Source organism: Barbatula barbatula (genome assembly GCF_947034865.1).
Source record: "Barbatula barbatula genome assembly, chromosome: 1".
Lineage (NCBI taxonomy): Eukaryota > Metazoa > Chordata > Actinopteri > Cypriniformes > Nemacheilidae > Barbatula > Barbatula barbatula.
In genome coordinates, this window is record NC_136766.1 from 33252794 (window position 1) to 33270798 (window position 18005).

Genomic DNA, 18005 nt, shown 5'->3' on the forward strand with positions numbered 1-18005 from the left:
TATGTTCATCTTTAACAGAACTGAGGAGGAATATTGCATTCAGGCATCTGGGGAGCCGACTGAATAGGAGCTGCGCAGACTCATCGCATATAACATCAAAGCACCGCGAGAGCGCAATAAAAGCATTTAAATCAATCTCGCGATACTTGATGTCATACATCGATCAAACTGCGCAGCGACGCATTGAGTGGCACACCCATCGACATCAGCGCATCCTGAGCTCGTGGGCTGGCCGTCCAGGGATTGGGATTCAAGGGAAAGGCATCAGATTGATCGACTATGAAAAAACAGTAAGTTTTTATTTGATGAAAAACACGCATAATGTTACGAAACAAAAGCATTTTTTGCGTTCCAGAGGTTCGTGTTTTTCTGGGATGTGTGCCCGTTATGTGGATTTTAAAGAGACTCGCTGAAACTTCTGAGGAGTTTGCTAGCGGCTAACTTTGTAACGTTAGCAGTCGAGCTAATCTGACTTTAACGAAAAAACATAAACAAAAAAACCCAAATGTGTAGAGATTTTCAACACTGTGTTTATTTGTGCCTGTTTTTTTAAGAAACGCTGAGAAATGTAATGTTTACTAGAGAGTTTTACCGCATTGAGCTCAGAAAGTTTTGCGGCTTATTATTATTATTGTTGTCTCGTTGTTTCTGTCATGCTGTTTGCGGTTAGTCTCTTAATTAAATAGCTTAGAATAAATGTCACACAAATCTTACAAAAATAACGTCTGTTCTTCCGAATCTGTCGCAGGATTCGTCAATATGAAGCATACACTTACAAGACAATAAACAATTCATATTGTAATTTGTGTGTCAACTCATGACTGCATTTATATGTATCGGAGGTTTTTTTACTTAAATCAAATTCTGGTTTTTAGGCAAATGCCTTTTTTTGCAAGAAAAGACATTTAAATGACACATACATCTCACTTTGACATTTACTCTACACGTCACTCTTCATGGGCTTTTAAACTGTAAAACTAACAAGTGCAAAACATTTATTAAAACAGTAAACATGTATAAGGTAACATAAAAAAAATATTGTAATATCCAACAATAATGAGTCTGAATTCAGGTAATCGAAGTCGCAAAAAGATCCAGACAGCTTTAAAGTAGATGTTTCAAACTATTATACAAAACCACAGACTTTTGCATATCTAGGCTTTAAACCTATGGTTACAAGGCCAAGATTTATATTGTTTTATCCTAATATATTTATTATTCAAAAAGACCTGTGTGATATTGAAGAAAACATTTTATATGATAATGCTGAACGTTTGTAAAATCTTTATTCAGATTTATTCTAATATTTTTGAAATCTAAAAAGGATATAACCATTTGATATGTTTTACACGATTCCCAGGACTACTACTTATGAAGGAGAACGGCCATGTTTTTCTGTTGCCGTACATAAAAATGCTAATGTTATTTGAATTAGTTTTTATATTAGATTGGTATTAGAACACATTTGCTTGCTCACACATCGTAGTGTAATTGCTAACATTTGTGATATGCATGGTTTTTCTCTTGCGATAATATTGTGCAACCTTGTAAAATATTGAAATGGTTGTGGTGGTTGTGTTTACCTGGATCTGTTAAGTACTTGGTTTAGACAACCAGTTTTTTTAATCAACATTAATAACAATGTATATTATAATTGATCATTGTAGTACATTAGATTTCATACCTGAAAATATTACCCTTGTGTTTTGTAGCATTCTGTTAAAGGTGTTAAAGTCTGAACACCATTGATCTTAAAATGTTTGTATATTCAATTTAGTGGCCACCAGATGACCAAAGTTATCTCAGACCTCTGAAGTCATGAGGGACTGCTAATCGGATCAGCGATGTCTCCAAAAGGAGTCGGCCAGAGCAAGGTGGAGGAAACCGCCGTGCAGGTGGCTGTCCGGGTGCGACCACTTTTGCCCAAAGAGATTCTGCACAACCATGAGAGCTGCATCACGGCAGACCCCGAGGAGAGGAGGGTCACCTTGGGCAATGACCGCCACTTCCACTGTGACTTCGTCTTCGAGAAGAGCTCGACCCAGGAAGATGTGTACACAGACTGCGTTCAGCCCCTCATTGAATCCTTCTTTCATGGTTTCAACGCCACTGTTTTTGCCTATGGGCAGACAGGCTCGGGCAAAACCTACACCATCGGAGAAGCCGACATTTGTGAGTGTGTTTTAAAGAAGTGCTTTCATATTCGAGGTATATCGACTCGAGTATTGTAACAGCCGACGTGTTTAGTAAACAGATCACAATCGTGCCGTTCTTCGCTTCCTTATAGCATATTATTAATTGGGCTTCATCTAGACCAGACGTGATTCACAAGGCTATGAAAAAGCTTGTCTGTGTCTTGTTAAAATGCTTCCATGAGTTGGCACGCTCTCGGCGCCAGCAACACCTCCCCCGGCTCAGTTGCCACCCTTCCCCTTGCCATCTGAGTTCTTGCTTTTCAGCATTCTGCTGCTCCGAGTTATTCATTTACCTGCTGTTGGTTTTTTGGCTGCAGCTGCTTTGAGGGACGATGAACAGGGCATCATTCCCAGGGCCGTGGCAGAGATCTTTAAACTGCTGGACGAGAATGACCTCGTCGACTTCTCCGTTCGAGTTTCCTACATCGAGGTTTACAAAGAGGTCTTCAGGGACCTGCTGGAAGTGGAGACAGCCAGTAAAGACATACATATTCGAGAAGATGAAAAGGGTAATGTGGGTAAGTTGTGGGCTGGACTTCTATATTTTGTATATAGATAACATGAATACAATATATACATATACCTTATCCCAAAAATTCTCAAAAGCAAGCCTGTTCCAATATACAACAAGCACATATTCTAGAGAAAGAGGATTAAGGATCTATTCAGGAAGTCTTTTGTGTTTCCCCGCAGTGCTGTGTGGTGTGAAGGAATGTGAAGTGGAGGGGCTTGATGAGGTTCTCAGTCTCTTAGAGTCCGGAAAGACGGCCCGCCACACAGGGGCCACCCAGATGAACCCCCACTCCAGTCGCTCCCACACCATCTTCACGGTGCTGATGGACCAGAGGCGTGGATCTTCACGAGGAGCATGCGGAAGCGTGCAGATCCTATCTTCCAAGTTCCATTTTGTGGACCTTGCTGGATCAGAGCGAATCCTTAAAACCGGCAACACCGGCGAGCGGCTTAAGGAGAGCATTCAGATCAACAGTGGGCTTCTCGCTCTCGGAAACGTCATTGGAGCTCTTGGGGACCCTAAGAGAAAAGGCACCCATATCCCATATAGAGATTCCAAAATCACCAGGTACAGATTTTTTTATTACGCTTTCAAAACATTTACAGCGAATCAATGTGTTTGTTGCGCCAAACTATTGCTGATTTGCATCCTATTGTTGTTAGGATCTTAAAGGACTCTCTCGGAGGCAACGCCAAGACACTCATGATTGCCTGCATAAGCCCCTCATCCTCAGACTTCGATGAAAGCCTCAATACCCTCAACTACGCCATGCGGGCCCGTAACATCCAAAACCGAGTGACCGTCAACTGCCGAGGAGAGCCGGATCGCGTCGAAGGCCTTGAGCTCCAAATTAAAGCGCTCCGGCGTGCCCTTGAAAACCGCCAGCGATCTGAAACCCGCATCATCGCTCGCTCCGACCCCGATAAAAGACTTCGGCCCTTCGAACTGGACGTGAGGAAGCTGCAAGCGGAGAGCGCCCACTACAGGACGTGCACGGACTCGGCCTACAGACTCTTTACAGAGCTGCAGGCAGAGGGAACGCTGAACGCTAGTCAGCTGCTGAGGGTGAAGGAGTGGCTTTGCGCCGTGGAAGAGGAACGGAGCAGACTGACCTCAGCGTCGGGTCTGGACAGTGGCATTGAGAGCAGCTCTACTGAGGACAGCTCAGCGCTGAAGAAGGGGCGGAATGCGTTTAATAATCAGGTATGCTGCAGGAAGTTGATATTGAATAGTATTATTTAAATGAATATTAAAGGGGAAGTGTGCCATTTAAACAGCACTAGTATTGTCACTAGTTTCCTCATCTGCCAGTGGGATGACTGACGGATAGTACCGCCCTTAATTCACATCATGGGTTGAGCCAATGTAATGCTTAAGCAAAATCTGTGTTTTCACCGTTTTGCTGGGCAAGTTACGCCAGTACTAGTATTTTTACAGTTTATCATAAAGGTAATGATGTATCTTGCCTAATAATTTTTTCGGATCATTTTGTTATACGTGATACTTTAATGCAATTTTTGAAGTGATACTTTGATGTATGTTGGATGTACTTTGAGGGTGCGAAACATTCACTGGTGCTCAAGAAGCATGACTAATGGCTATGCAAACATTTGAACGAGATATTTAGTGTTTTTTCTTTAATACTAACCTTTTTCCGATTCTGTTAGGGATATGCATACGTATGAGCAGAACTGTGCGTAATTGTCGTGTCAATGTGTTTTTTTATGTTAAAGGAGCAAGTAAAAGCAGATTGGAGCTGTGACAGAGAAAACGTCATTTCACAGCTGCAGGCACAGATTCAGCAACTAGAACAAGAAAACACAGACTTCTTAGCCGCGTTGGAAGATGCCATGGAACAATACAAACAGCAGGTGAGTGAAGCCTCTAGCATAAAAACATCCAAAAATGTCTTAAAAAAGCATTTAAATAGAGAACTGCTGCGTGCTGTGCTAATTATATGTGCGCCGGTCTGTGTTTGTGAAAGACGGGACACATTCATTGAATTCAGTTTTATTCTTATAGCGCTTTTCACAATTTGCATTGTTGCAAAGCAGCTCCTCTGAAAAGACATTTTATCACAAAACAGTAGAGAAGAGAAGAAAAGCAGAAAAATTATGCTGGGATAGATAAATGTGGTCTTGTGACGTGTCTCGGTGTGTTTATGAAATTATAGGCATGAAAACTACAAAACCGTTATGAAAAAATGTACTTTGTATGAAACATACCTAAACACATTTTGAAAATGGATTTAATTGATTTGTATTTATTTGTTCCAATGTTTGTAAGCAACCTTTTCCTGCATAATTCCTACATTTCAAAAAAGAAATTCTTAAACTTTATGCTCCTATTACGACTGTTACAGCAATTTGGATGGACATGCAAACCAGCATGTGGTCCAAACTAGGCGACACCTACTGAAAGACAGCTTCATTTAGACAAACCTTGCAATCCTATTACCCCTTTTTGTTTTTACGAAAACCAGATTATACATTTTGTTTTTTTAAATACCCATAAGCCTAAGTATTTAACTTTGTCACATAATTTGTCTCTCTATCACAGCTTTAGAAATTGCATGTTCTGGATTTTATTAGTAGACATCGTTGTTTTTGGTTTTCTAGAGTGATAAGCTACAGGAGCAGCAGGATCTAATAGCTGAGCTTCACAGTCTGTTAGCCCAGCCTGGTGGAGTGGGGCTCATGCACTTGAGACAGAGACCTCACACTGCCCCCATTAACTCTCTACTGCAGACATCTGATGGCACGGGCCATCTGACTCCTCCCTACGACTCTGATGGAGGCAGAAGCATCAACAGACAGGTAAATAATACGCTTCGATTTGTCCCCGACCTCAAACAGGCGTCTAGCAAGGAGAGCATTGAATCAGTCCAACCTTGAGATCACCATGGACTGGAAAAGGAGTTGTGCCGAATGTTCAGTGAGGTAGGGTCAAACCTTTCGAATGTTGAATAAGGCATATCGGCATCACCGTGTTGTCTTAACGCAGTTACGGGTGTAGATGAGATCAAGCTGGTTCGGTGGTTCTGGTTAACGGCTGTGGTGAGGCGAGTGAGGTCGAACGAGGCGAGTGAGGGTGTGGAAGTGAGAAGCATTGGGTTTCTCCAGGTGGATGTTGAAGTCCCCAAAGACTACAAGAGGGCCCCCGTCCTCAGGGAAGGATGAGAGCAGCACATCTAACTCTTCAATGACGTTGTGAAGAGGACCTGGGGGGGCGGTAAACTACAACAACACTGAGCTTAGTAATATAAGTGATATTAAGAACGTGGTATTCAAAAGAATAGTTGTTGCATAATGAAGATAGTGGGACTTATTTCCAATTATTGTTGATAAGCAAACCTGTGCCTCCTCCTCTTCCAGTTTAGCGGGGAGAGTGAGAGAAGGAGTAGTTTGTGGAGAGAGAAGTGGGTGAGGCTGAGTCTTAAGGAGGAATCCATGTCTCAATTAGACCTAGAATGTGAATGTCAGACTGGCTAGCAAAAGCATGGATGAAGTCTGTCTTGTTCACAGCTGACAGGCAGTTCCAGAGACCCACAGAGAGAGTCAGAGGTGTAGAAGCGTCTTGGGTGAGAGCACTTTCTGCGGTGGAGTACAGAAATAAACTAGAAACACATGATATTAGTATACAAGGAAATGAAAGCAAAGGTTTGTTGAATATACTAAAGTGCTGTGAGTCGCGCAGGTCTTTACACGAGGAGGGCTGCACATAAGGGCTGACGTTTATCGCGCCAGTGCAGTGACACAGCTTAAGTATGTGTTCAGATTAGCGCGAACAGAATAGAGCTGAACACGCCTTCTCAATTAGCGAAACAAAGCTAACTGAAATGAACGACTGAATTGGGCCACGGATCAAACAAGAAATCGACTAGCTCTGTTATTTTAAGTGCAAAAATGTCTAGCCGTAACGAGCAGTAAACGCCAAGTTAATGTGACTTCAGGAACACAGTACCCAACGGAAGAAAAACGCTAACACCTTAGCTCTCTGTTAATGAGTAGATTCAATTAAATAAACAAGCATAAATAATCTTAACTAACAACAGGCAACAGTCTAGGCAACTGCTATAACAAGGTAAACAGATTAAACTAATTAATCTAGTTAACTATTAACTTCTGTTGACTAATCGCTTCTCCAGCTGATAGGAGTAAACAAACGTCTTGAAATGTTGTAAAATGTTTTGGATGATCTATTGAAGTGCGATATAATATACATAACTATGCCTTCAGAGGCGTATAAAGACCTTACACAATGAAGTGTTATTTTTAAATTACCTTAGAACGTAGATACACCGCAGGTCCCCTTGCATGGAATTCGTCATGTTGTTTTTACTGTAGCCCTAAATGGACTAACTGCTCTACAGAGAATGTAAATACGTGATCTCCATTGGCAAAGAAGGGAAAATAATACTACATGTTTGGGGCAGTCGTGGCCTAATGGTTAGAGAGTCGGACTCGTGACCAGAAGGTTGCCAGTTCGATCCTCAGTGCCGGCAGGTAACGACTGAGGTGCCCTTGAGCAAGGCACCATACCCCTACTTGCTCCCCGGGCGCTGCAGTGATAGCTGCCCACTGCTCTGGGTGTACGTGTGTTCACTACTCTCTGGATGGGTTAAATGCAGAGGGCAAATTTCAGGTATGGTTCTCCATAACTGACAAATAGGTCACTTTCACTGAGGTCAGCCACCATAGTGTTTGAAAGGGAGGGGTGAAGTGAGCCGTTGGTTGCAGTTCACAAACTCACCACTAGATGCTGCAAAATTTAATACACTGGACATTTAATTTGTTCACAAATGTTTAATGACATATATACTAAATAAAATTTTTAGTAATGCTTTTTTTTGTTTTTAGGCTGGTTTGGGCATGTCAGTAGACACCAGCTCCTTTTTAGAGCATGCGCAGTGGGAGAGCGGGTTTGAAAACACTCACTGTGAGACGTTTGGGAAAGGAGCAAGTCATGATGGTGAAGATGGTCCCATTAAAGCCTGCAGAGACAAACTCAAGTACGGGTGATCATATTAATATTTACCTGCAATGTTAAGAATGCTTGTATCCAAACTGTTTCCTGTTACAGATCCAGTGTTACCTGGACAAAAAAAGATGCCCCATTACATCAAGGATCTTCTGCTGCGAGCAGGGCACCTCTGTCTCAAGTGCTTGGGCACAACCAATTTCCAGCTGTGCAGTACGCTAGACGTACATGTAAGTTAAACATCCCTTGGTTACAGCTAGCCTTAGCAGCAATACTAACATAGTAAGTAAATAAGCAAGGTGTTACAAATTTGTGGACCCTCCCATTGGTATCGTGAAGAGATGCACAGTAACTTAGTTACTGCTACCGATTCTGAAGTTTAGATACATATTTCTCATCTTTCTGAATGTTATTATTCATTCATATAATGACTATTAATACCGAAAATCTAACTGGTGATGCTTCTTAACATTTTCTATATACAGAGCACATATTTATTGCATTTTCCTGTGCTGTATTGATGGAGAGGATATATTGGCCCTGATATCGGCCAATAGTGTGGAAAATGTTAACAACCAATACCGATTTTTGGCCGATATATCGAAGCATCTCTAGCAGAGTTTGCGCTAGACTTTTTCATTGTCTGTCAAAAATTTGTCATAATCTATTATTACCCATCATTTAATTGTTCATAGTCTAATGACAATTAGACATTTAATAGCTTTTGTTTTCGTTTAATAAAGAATGTGCGTAGCTTTTTATTTGACGATCAGTGAAGCCAATAAAACACTTAAACATGACCTTCGCAATTACAAAATACAATTAAACAAATAAAATACCTTTTAAAATATCAACAAAACACGTACACGCTTAGAGCTTTGATAAAGCATCATTTTATGTATTACTGAACAGATGAATTAAGAATGTCAGTTACAATTCATAGGATGAACAGTGCCACTTAATCACTTAAACGTGAGACCTTTTCAACTGAACAGGCAAATCAACAATGCACAAGAAAATACAATTAAACAAATGAAATATAAAACATCAAACAACCACAGACATAAAGGCATAAAGCCTTAAACCGTCCTTCTGGTCTTCATTTACTTGAAGAGCATGTTTTCGTCACTGCTTGCCTCAATCAAACACATCAGCAGAGACACATGCTGAGGCTACTGTCATAAAATTTTGCGTCTTTGCCTTGGATAGACGATGACGTTTTTTTTCTGGAGGCTAAAGCCACGCTACGCTGCCGCACCTGAGACTGGAATTAACAACGCCACTTCAGCCAAAGTTTTATAGTAAGGGAACATTTCTCCCTGGGAAGCGATCAAAAGTTTGCTGAAGTCTCTGAATGTGGGACTTCCCGATCCTGCAAGCACTCGTTTTACCGGAAGGAAATCCTGATGCACCAGCGGCACAGCTGCACCCCTCTGTAACCCGAAATGGTCACAGACGCCCTCTTCAACGCTCTTCAACGCACAGTGACTCGGATTGTTTCTATTGGCCATATGCAACACAACTTTATGCTGAGTTGTTAACGCGTCACTACAGGCAGCTTGTAATTTTTCCACATGCTTGAGAATTGTCATACTCTGGTTGACCACTCGTAAAGCTTTGACATGGCTGAAGCTACTTCTGTGATCCTCCAGTTGTGTTAGCTGTTTTCTGCATCGTCGTTCAGCCTCGGACAACTCAGTTGCTCATTTCTGCAGATGTCACAGAAAAATTTGACCCTTTCTCTCCTCATCCACTTGAACTGCTCCCGCTGGACCTGGTATTCCCTCCTGACCTCCTTAGAGGAGGTACTGCCTCTTGCTTGCTCCGTAACATTTTCTGTCGTTTTTTCATTCTATACCGCGTCAGTACCTCTCTTTTCAACTCTTTTGTCACTGTCGTCGTTACTGTATGGGCGATTAAAAAAACCTTTAAGATTCAGCTTTCGTGACATTTTTTTACCGCTGACTTTAGCCACAGACTGGACAAAGACATCAATCACTAAAGTCAAAGACGAGACAGTATTAGATAACAGCTTATTTATATGCGCTTTCGCCACCATCTGGACAGGGTGGGGAATTACAATAAATTGGCCACCGCAATCTTAACCTGTCATAATGATGGACAGCCTGTTCCAACATTTCCGGTTAACACGATCACTGATCTCTAGTATCTATTTGTGATGCATTGCTTGAGATTGACGTTGTAAACAGAGCCTTTTATTGTTTTGATTTGTTTTCCAGCGAACAGCAGCATTGGTGAGAGCTCGGCATGGGAGAGCGTGAGAGGCTTTGGTGGTGAGCTTTGCTCAGAGAGAGGGCTTCTTCAAGCCCAACAGAAGATCAGAGAACTCTCCATAACCATCCGCATGAAGGAGGAGCTCATTAAGGAGCTGATCAAAACAGGTGAGTCGGCTACTAAGATCCGCTGGTGTTTAGTAATGTCCGTCATTTTCATCTAATCGCTTATATTGACAGTGACTCCATAAAGAAAGAGAAAAGGACTTGGACAATCAGCTCAGACGTGATATATTTTGCAATCACGAGTGTTATATATTCACGTACTTAGAAACAAATGTATAGTATAATGCAATGCTTTGGATAAAAGCGTCTGCCAAATGCATAAATCTAAATGTTCGTTTTGAATCCCATTCCTCTGCTGTTTCAATTGTTTCCTTTTTGTATCCCCCTCTCGTTCTCTCTCCAGGTAAAGATGCCCAGGTCATGAACAGACAGTACACTCGTAAGATCTCGGAGCTGGAGTCCGAAGCGGAACAGGCTCGCGTTGAGCTCACAGAGGCTCAGAAGCAGCTGCAGGACCTGGAGGTTCAGGGCGGCCGTGACGCAGCTGACCGCTCCAAAGCCCAGGAGTGCAGGAGAAAGATCGCAGCTGCACAGAGCAAAGTTCAGGTTTGTGTTTCTGTGTCTCGCCTTCCGGAGAGGCAATGTAGAAGCTTTTCTGTAAGGTTGTCACGTCTTCATCTGCACAAGTGTTCTGTTGCTGAGAACAAGAAGACATAGATTTGTATGGTTATTACCTCAACACGTCACAAATTTTCTGCATTCTGTCTATGAAACACTCATTACACACATGATGCTCAACAGCATGGAAACTGCTTTTATCGATCATCTTTAAGCTTTAAAAATTACAGAATTATCCTGTTTCATTAAAAAAACACACGCAGTTTCTGCCAATCTCACATTAATCTTGAGTACATTTACAGTAGTATTGCATAAGTCGTATCTTTCAAGAGTGTTCAGTTTGATCACATTTATAAAAGACAGATACTACTGTACAATTAATTCCGGAAAAACACAGGCTGCTGGAGGCAGACAGCGGGAAAGAACTACAGCACGAGCACACAACACATCATCGCATTAATCCCTTTGTGTTTTTTTACATTATTAATGTACACGTTCAACAGTGTAAAGTAGTCAGAATGCATGACATTGCATGTTATGCGAACTTTAAAACCTACGAAATGTCCAGAACTGTTTACGTATGGCAATACGAATTAAGTGCAGATGTAAAATCTGATGTGCAGAAAGCAACCAAACCATCATGGGACCTTATCTCCCTGGGGTTTTTAGAACAGAGGAATCGGTTCTTTTATTGAAAATGTAACTGCATGTGTTTTATTTGGACAGGTGTTAAAGCAGAAGCAGCGAGACACTGCTCAGCTCGCCTGCCTGTCCGCGCAGAGCGAGCGGCGCGTGCAGGATCTCGAGAGAAACGTGCAGAGCATGAGACAGCAGCAGGACCTCCTGCAGCGGCGTCTGCGAGAGGAGAGCCAGCAGAAGAGACGACTGGAAAGTGAGATGCAGAAGGGAAAACACAGAGTCAAGGTATGTGTTTTTATCAGCGCAGGCAAAGAATGAATCCTGGGGGAAATTGTGTAAATTAGAGATGAAGTGTGAGATTTTTGTTCTTCTAGTAGTTATTTTTTATATAGATTATAACCATTGTGTACTTTGTGAATAGATCTCTGGTCCCGAGTATTAAGCTCGCAGTGTTTTTGATGAGCACATCTGAGCTCTAAATTCTGATACGACGACACATTGATAGTCTCACTTGCTATGGCGTGTTTTGGTACAAAATCACTCATCATCTATTTTTGGGTGAATTCCTTTAATGGTCTTCAGCAGGGCTAGTCAACTGGCTGCCTGCGGACCAAATGTAGCCCGCCAATCATCTTTAACTGGGCCGCCTTAACATTTCATTCATTTCTTACATTTTCATTAATTAAATGTCATGAAAAGGAAAAAATACTGGATGCATGATTTAATATATGACCAATTAGTAACAGCAACAAAAAAACAGCAAAAAATTACAGAAAAACTAAATAATAGGAGAAATAAGGAAATGGTAAAAAAACTGGAATCTGGCCCTCAAAAAAGGAGTTGAAGACCCCTGGTCTACAGTGTAATGTTTTGAATAGTTCCCCACTCACTTCTTTAGCAACAATTTTTTGCTTTGTAAAATGAATTTGTAATTTTTACGTTGGATTTTTTTGTTTCTTGTAATCCAGACAATTTGCTCAATTACTTTGCTGTCCCATGACTTGATCTGTGTCAAACCTTCTCTATCTTTGAGCAGGAGCTGGAGATTAAGAATGAACAGCAGCAGAAGATCCTGAGAATAAAGACTGAGGAAATCGCTGCGTTTCAGAAGCAGAGAAGGAGCGGAAGCAATGGCTCGGTTGTTTCATTAGAGGAGCAGCAGGTAGAGGAAATTCACTCTCTTTGTGTGAACTCTCTTTACTCTGTAACGGTGTTTATAACATTGACATACGTTTGAAAGTATATTATTATTATTATTGAATCGTGTTTCAGGAGAGGTTTGAGATATTTGAGCATTTCCTCTGAACCGCATGTTTGGCTAAAATGAAAAGCTTTTAATTGTCATTGAGCAGAAGATAGAAGAGCAGAAACGCTGGCTCGATGAGGAAATGGAGAAGGTTCTGGAACAACGGCGGGGTTTAGAGGGCCTGGAAGGAGAGCTGACCAAACGAGAAGAGATCTTAGCCAAAAAGGAGGCCTTGCTGATGGAGCGCAGCGGACTGGAATCCAAAAAGCTTCGATCTAGTCAGGTCTTAAAGAACCTTTACACTTTGCTTCGTCCCATCACAGGTTATTGAACCCTTTTCTTTCAATAACCTTTTGATCTCATCGCTTTGCAGGCCCTCAGTGAAGACCTGGTGAACCTGTCGAACCGAATCGAATCTCTGGAGCGGGAGCTGATCGAAAGGAACGGTCTTCTGCGGAGTAGCAGCGCGCAAGACTCCCAGCAGATCAGACAGGAGATCTCCAACCTCAGACAGGAGAAAGAACTGCTTCTTAAACAGAGGGTGGAGCTGGACGACAAACTGAGACAGGGCAACCTGCTTTCTCCTGAGGTAGAAATCACTGTTTTGGTTGAATAGTAAAGTATTAAAGGGACACTTGAAGCAGCCATGTTGGAATTACCATAATATCTTGTAAATAAAGATAGGACATTTTCAATTTTATGAAAGCTCCAACACGTTCCTCCTGTACGAGGAAAAATGACATCTGGCTTAAAACTGGACAAAAGCAAATCTTGAGGAGAACAATAAAGAACATTTCTAGGTAAATCCGCAGCCCGCTGTTCTTCATATAATGGATGTGAATGGCTGCCATACCTTCAAGAGTTCTAAAAGCACATATATCCAACATAAGTGAGATCCCCGCGGCTCCTGGTGAGATCTTATGAATTAAATCGATCGTTATTTGCAATAAACCAAACGTCAACTCATTTGTAAAATTACAGGCCCTTTTATACAGCTTACGACAAATGTATCCTGATCACACTCCCTGTCGCGTAAATAGCGTCTTTTAATATCATCCCTCTATGTTGTAAACAAACTGGTGTCCGTTCACTTTGAGATCGTGCATACGTCATTTATGTGACAAGTAGTGCGATCAGGACACAATAAATGACATTTATTGCAAATAACGATCTCGCTTCACAAGACTTTAATATGTCACCATGAGCTTCGGGGATCGAGCTGGTGTTGCATATACAGTATGTGCTTTTAGAACTCTTGAAGGTATGGCAGCCATTCACATCCATTGTATGAAGAACAGCGGGCTGTTACAGTTTATTGTTCTACTCAAGAAAATATGTCTCCTACAGTCACCTTTTAGGATGAACTATCCCTTCAAATGTAGTTTACAACTTTTACTTATTTTACTTAGTTTACAGTTTCTTTTTTTTTATTCACTTCCTCTCCAAACTGTGCGCTCAGGCCTAGACTAAATTTAATCCATTTTTTAAGTATTGATAAAAAAAGCACAATTATAACATGATAACATAATATAAAAGGATTTTTGTATCGTTTTTAAAGCAGTGTTATCTTATCAATACTCTTAATTTAAATATATACAATATTACAATATAATATAAGGGCATTCAGTGTGGTATTCTGAGCATTGCTGTAGAAACGAATACTTTCTGGGTATGAGGAGGACTGAAACAGATGACTGTCATCTCGTAATTACAGTAATTCTGACACAATGTGAATGCAGGAGTAGAACAGTTCAGCCAATCTTGTTTACATGCTGTAAAATGTGACATTCTTAAGCTTTTGTAGTAATGCTGCATTCACTGCACGTCGCAATTAACGTAAAAACAAATTCCTGACTTGAGACCATTCACATCTTCATCAAAAGCTGTTACGTTACATAAAAGTTTGTGCAGCCTAAATCTATAGTCGGTTACAGATACATGTTTCTTTTCAGTGGCTTTAACCAGATGTTAAAAGTGTTAAAGAAAAGTTCCTTCAGCATATAGATGTGAATTCATTGTGGGTAACTTCATTCTCATCAAAGCGGCAAATAGATACAATTTGGCTCTCACTTTTGTTTTTATATAAAAAATTCTAAACATTCTATTTTTATTCATACGTGCATTCGCTAGGTATCAAACCCATCTCTTACTGTTACTAAGGTGTTACTAGTTCCATGCTCTACAAGTTACAGGAACTCTGCCGGCCATAACCATTTCAACTTTGTCAACAGGAAGAACGCACTCTCTTCCAACTGGACGAGGCAATCGAGGCTCTAGATGCCGCTATAGAGTACAAGAACGAAGCGATCACCCAAAAACAGAGACAGCTGCGGGCATCAGGAAGCATGCTCACCCAATGGGAGATGAACCTGATGGCAAAGCTCACCTACCTGTCGGCCTCGGAAACTCGAGCCTTGCTGTGTAAATACTTTGATAAGGTCAGTCCTGAGTTGTATGTTTTAAAAAATTGTACAACACCTCAAACATTAGTCTTTAGCCTCTGTGGTAACATTGAGCCTGTTTTGGCAAGGGTGTAGACCCAGCTTTTATAAACTGTTTAACACCGTATGTACCGGATGAAGGTTGTGTGCCTCCGCGAGGAGGAGAGGAGGCTGCAGTTGGCCCTGGCCGAGCTGGAGCTCAGAGTTGAGGAGCAGCAGAATCTGGTTGGTTGGCTGGAAACAGCTCTGGAGAGACAGCAGCTAGAGGCGGATCGCAGACTCACCCAGCAGCAGAAGGAACACGAGAGAAACATCCAGCTACTGCTACAACAGTGCCGAGGTGTCAATGTTTTTCACACATAAGAGTAATTAATAAGAGCCGCAGCTCGGTTTACTGAAAAGTCTGAAGTATGGCTGTATGATTACGACAAGAATAATAATGATTATTTGTTTGTTTGTTTGATTATTTGATCCACGTCAAATAACTTAAACAAACCTCTCGGCTTGGAACTCAGTCGTTGTGGGAACAGACACAATTATGCATCTGGCAGATACTTATTTAATACCGTTTAGTGTGTTCAATGTAGATATTCACCCTTGTGAATTATGTTGCAATAATAATGAGTCATCACAAACGAAGACTGTTTAGTTGTGCTTGCTTACAATCGGTATATAGTAAGTCCAAGTTAAAGTGTCACCAATGTACGATTGAAACTTTGAATCTCTATATTGCCTGTTTGTTGTGTCCGTAGAGCAAATGGATGAAGGTCTTGCAGGTAGGCAGCGAAAGTATGAAGGCTTGATACACAACCTCGGCAAAGAGCTGAACCTCTGCAGAGCAGCCAATCAGGAGCTAAACAGCAAACTGAGGGAAATGCACAGCCCCGTGAATCAGGCTGGGGAACAGAGCAAAGGTGACAACCGACACTGTTAAAGTTCATGAATAAAATATTATTCTCTGGTTATGTAAAACTTGACTTGACCCGCAGGTTGTATTGAAAGGGTCCCGGGCAGAGTCGCCGACGACACAATCAGGCCTTCCCACGAGACCGAGAGAGTCCAGAGATCGAGGGAGGAGATGCGGGACCTCGTGAATGCTCCTCTACCGCCGACGTGGAGGCGCTCATCTCTCCCTACTGAAGATCAGTGTAGCATTGAGGAACTGAGACAGACAGCAGCCTGTGAACTGCCAAATAACCGAATTCTTCAACCCAGTGGGATTTCTGCACACGGGAATAGGACTGCCTCCTTACCTCTCTCACGACCCCGGAGGGAATTCAGGAGCCTCAACACGGGACCACTATGTGCCAATTCAGCAATAATCGATGTTCGTAGAAATCCAGTGTAGTGAAAAACATTTGTACAGGTTGAAAACTTGTGTATGAGTCCAATAATCCACAGTTTTCAATAATATTGCTTTAAGTATTTGTAATGGTATATATTTTATTGATCCTTCTCGAAAGTGTACGTTTGACCGCTTTTATAATGGAACTGTTTCAAGTTTCAGACCCTCTTTGACTTTTTGAATTTTTTGTGATTAAATAAGGCTGTTTTTTCATAGATGATCTATCAATTCAATCTTTCATAGATTAAATAAAAAAGTAGCCTTGACAGAAAGAAAAATGCTACGTTTGTGTTTGTTATGGTACTGTAGGGTTAACTGTAAAGAAATGGTGTGAGGGCAAAATAATTCGAGCCAGCCAGGAGTCGAACCTGGAATCTTCTGATCCGTAGTCAGACGCGTTATCCATTGCGCCACTGGCCCGTCTGATAATCGCGTCATTGATGCGATATTTACAGATAAACGGTCACGCGTTTCAAATATATATATTTATATTGGGACGCAGATGTTGTCGTTAGCAGACACGTGACAAGATAATTGTCGTAATCTTTTAAGCATTTGGCGTTATTTTGCACGGTTTGAGCAGTAGTATTACTACGCCAGACTGACAAAAACAGGTAAAGTTATTTGCGTTCGCTAAAGCCTTATATTCTCAGTTGATTTGAAATTTCTGTTGTACACGACTTTAATATAAACTTTACCTAACGCATATAAGCGTTTGTAAATAAGCATTGTTCTGTTTGCGCCCTCTGCTGGTATCACTTTCGTTGACAAACCTTTATTTTTTTCTTCTCAACTATTTCCCGTCGGCCTCGTGGCCTAATGGATAAGGCGTCTGACTTCGAATCAGAAGATTGCAGGTTCGAGTCCTGCCGGGGTCGAACTTTTTAAAGTGCAAAATACATCCGATAAAATGTTTCGTTTTACGAAATATTCACATTTGCCATCATCTCACCGTTTTACAAAAAAAGTTCAAGTGCAAAAATTTCTGAAAGAAAACTGAATTTGGTTCCGTGAGCGTAAAAATAAGGCATCACGTGTGTAAAGTTTTGAAAGTATGTTATCAACGAGCAGCCCTCTAGAGGATTTTACATATTTTACATATTTTTGTAGCCCTCGCTTACAAAAAGGTTGGAGACCCCTGATCTATATGATTCAGATCTAGTGATGAATCTCGAGATGACGGCGCAGGAATAACCATCAGGTGGCGCAATAACACCACATTTCACAGTATTCAATCTAAAACAGCCATTGACAATCTGTGCGTTGGTTCTGCGTGACAATTTGTAAATAAACGATTATTAAAAATAGAACAGTATATGCAAATATTTATGTATACAATTAAATAAGCAAAGATTTATCTTCTAATTGATCTCGAGTAATTGGGGGGAAATGAAATGCTTTATATGAGCTTTTACAACTTATTTTAAATTGATGCATCTATACAGTCAACAGTGCCCGAGCTGAATTTTCAGCATTTTGTCATGTGTGCTTAAAATACTGTAACAGTGAAAATATTGGAGAGAAGCGTTTATTGTATTTATGAAAATGTATTTATTGGCAAGAGGCGATAGCAAGCATTTGATCTTTAATAATTTACTCATGCCATTGCAAACCTGTATGATCTTCTTTTCTGTAGCTCAGGGGTTAACGCATGGCACTAGCAACGCCATTTACATTTACATTCAGTCATTTAGCAGATGCTTTCATCCAAAGCGATTTACAAAGGA

At 41.1% G+C, this 18005-nt stretch overlaps 1 protein-coding gene across 1 annotated transcript; it reads left to right on the plus strand.

Moving 5' to 3' along the window:
- Window positions 1–217: 217 nt before the first annotated feature.
- On the plus strand, window positions 218–16714 carry kif7 (kinesin family member 7). The gene is made up of 19 exons (XM_079471942.1): window positions 218–290; window positions 1778–2172; window positions 2513–2713; window positions 2889–3276; window positions 3372–3912; window positions 4443–4580; window positions 5328–5525; window positions 7569–7720; window positions 7792–7919; window positions 9930–10091; window positions 10393–10595; window positions 11334–11531; window positions 12283–12408; window positions 12599–12775; window positions 12866–13081; window positions 14724–14930; window positions 15075–15273; window positions 15686–15847; window positions 15923–16714. The coding sequence occupies exons 2-19, from the start codon at window positions 1845–1847 to the stop codon at window positions 16279–16281; spliced, it is 4083 nt and encodes a 1360-aa protein (XP_079328068.1). The 5' UTR covers window positions 218–290; window positions 1778–1844; the 3' UTR covers window positions 16282–16714.
- Window positions 16715–18005: the final 1291 nt, after the last annotated feature.

Coding starts and splice junctions, on each gene's coding strand:
- kif7 (XM_079471942.1), top strand. CDS start 1,845: ATGTCTCCAAAAGGAGTCGGCCAGAGCAAGGTGGAGGAAACCGCCGTG. Junction 3,277..3,371: donor AGAGATTCCAAAATCACCAG/GTACAGATTTTT, acceptor TATTGTTGTTAG/GATCTTAAAGGACTCTCTCG. Junction 3,913..4,442: donor GGAATGCGTTTAATAATCAG/GTATGCTGCAGG, acceptor TTTATGTTAAAG/GAGCAAGTAAAAGCAGATTG.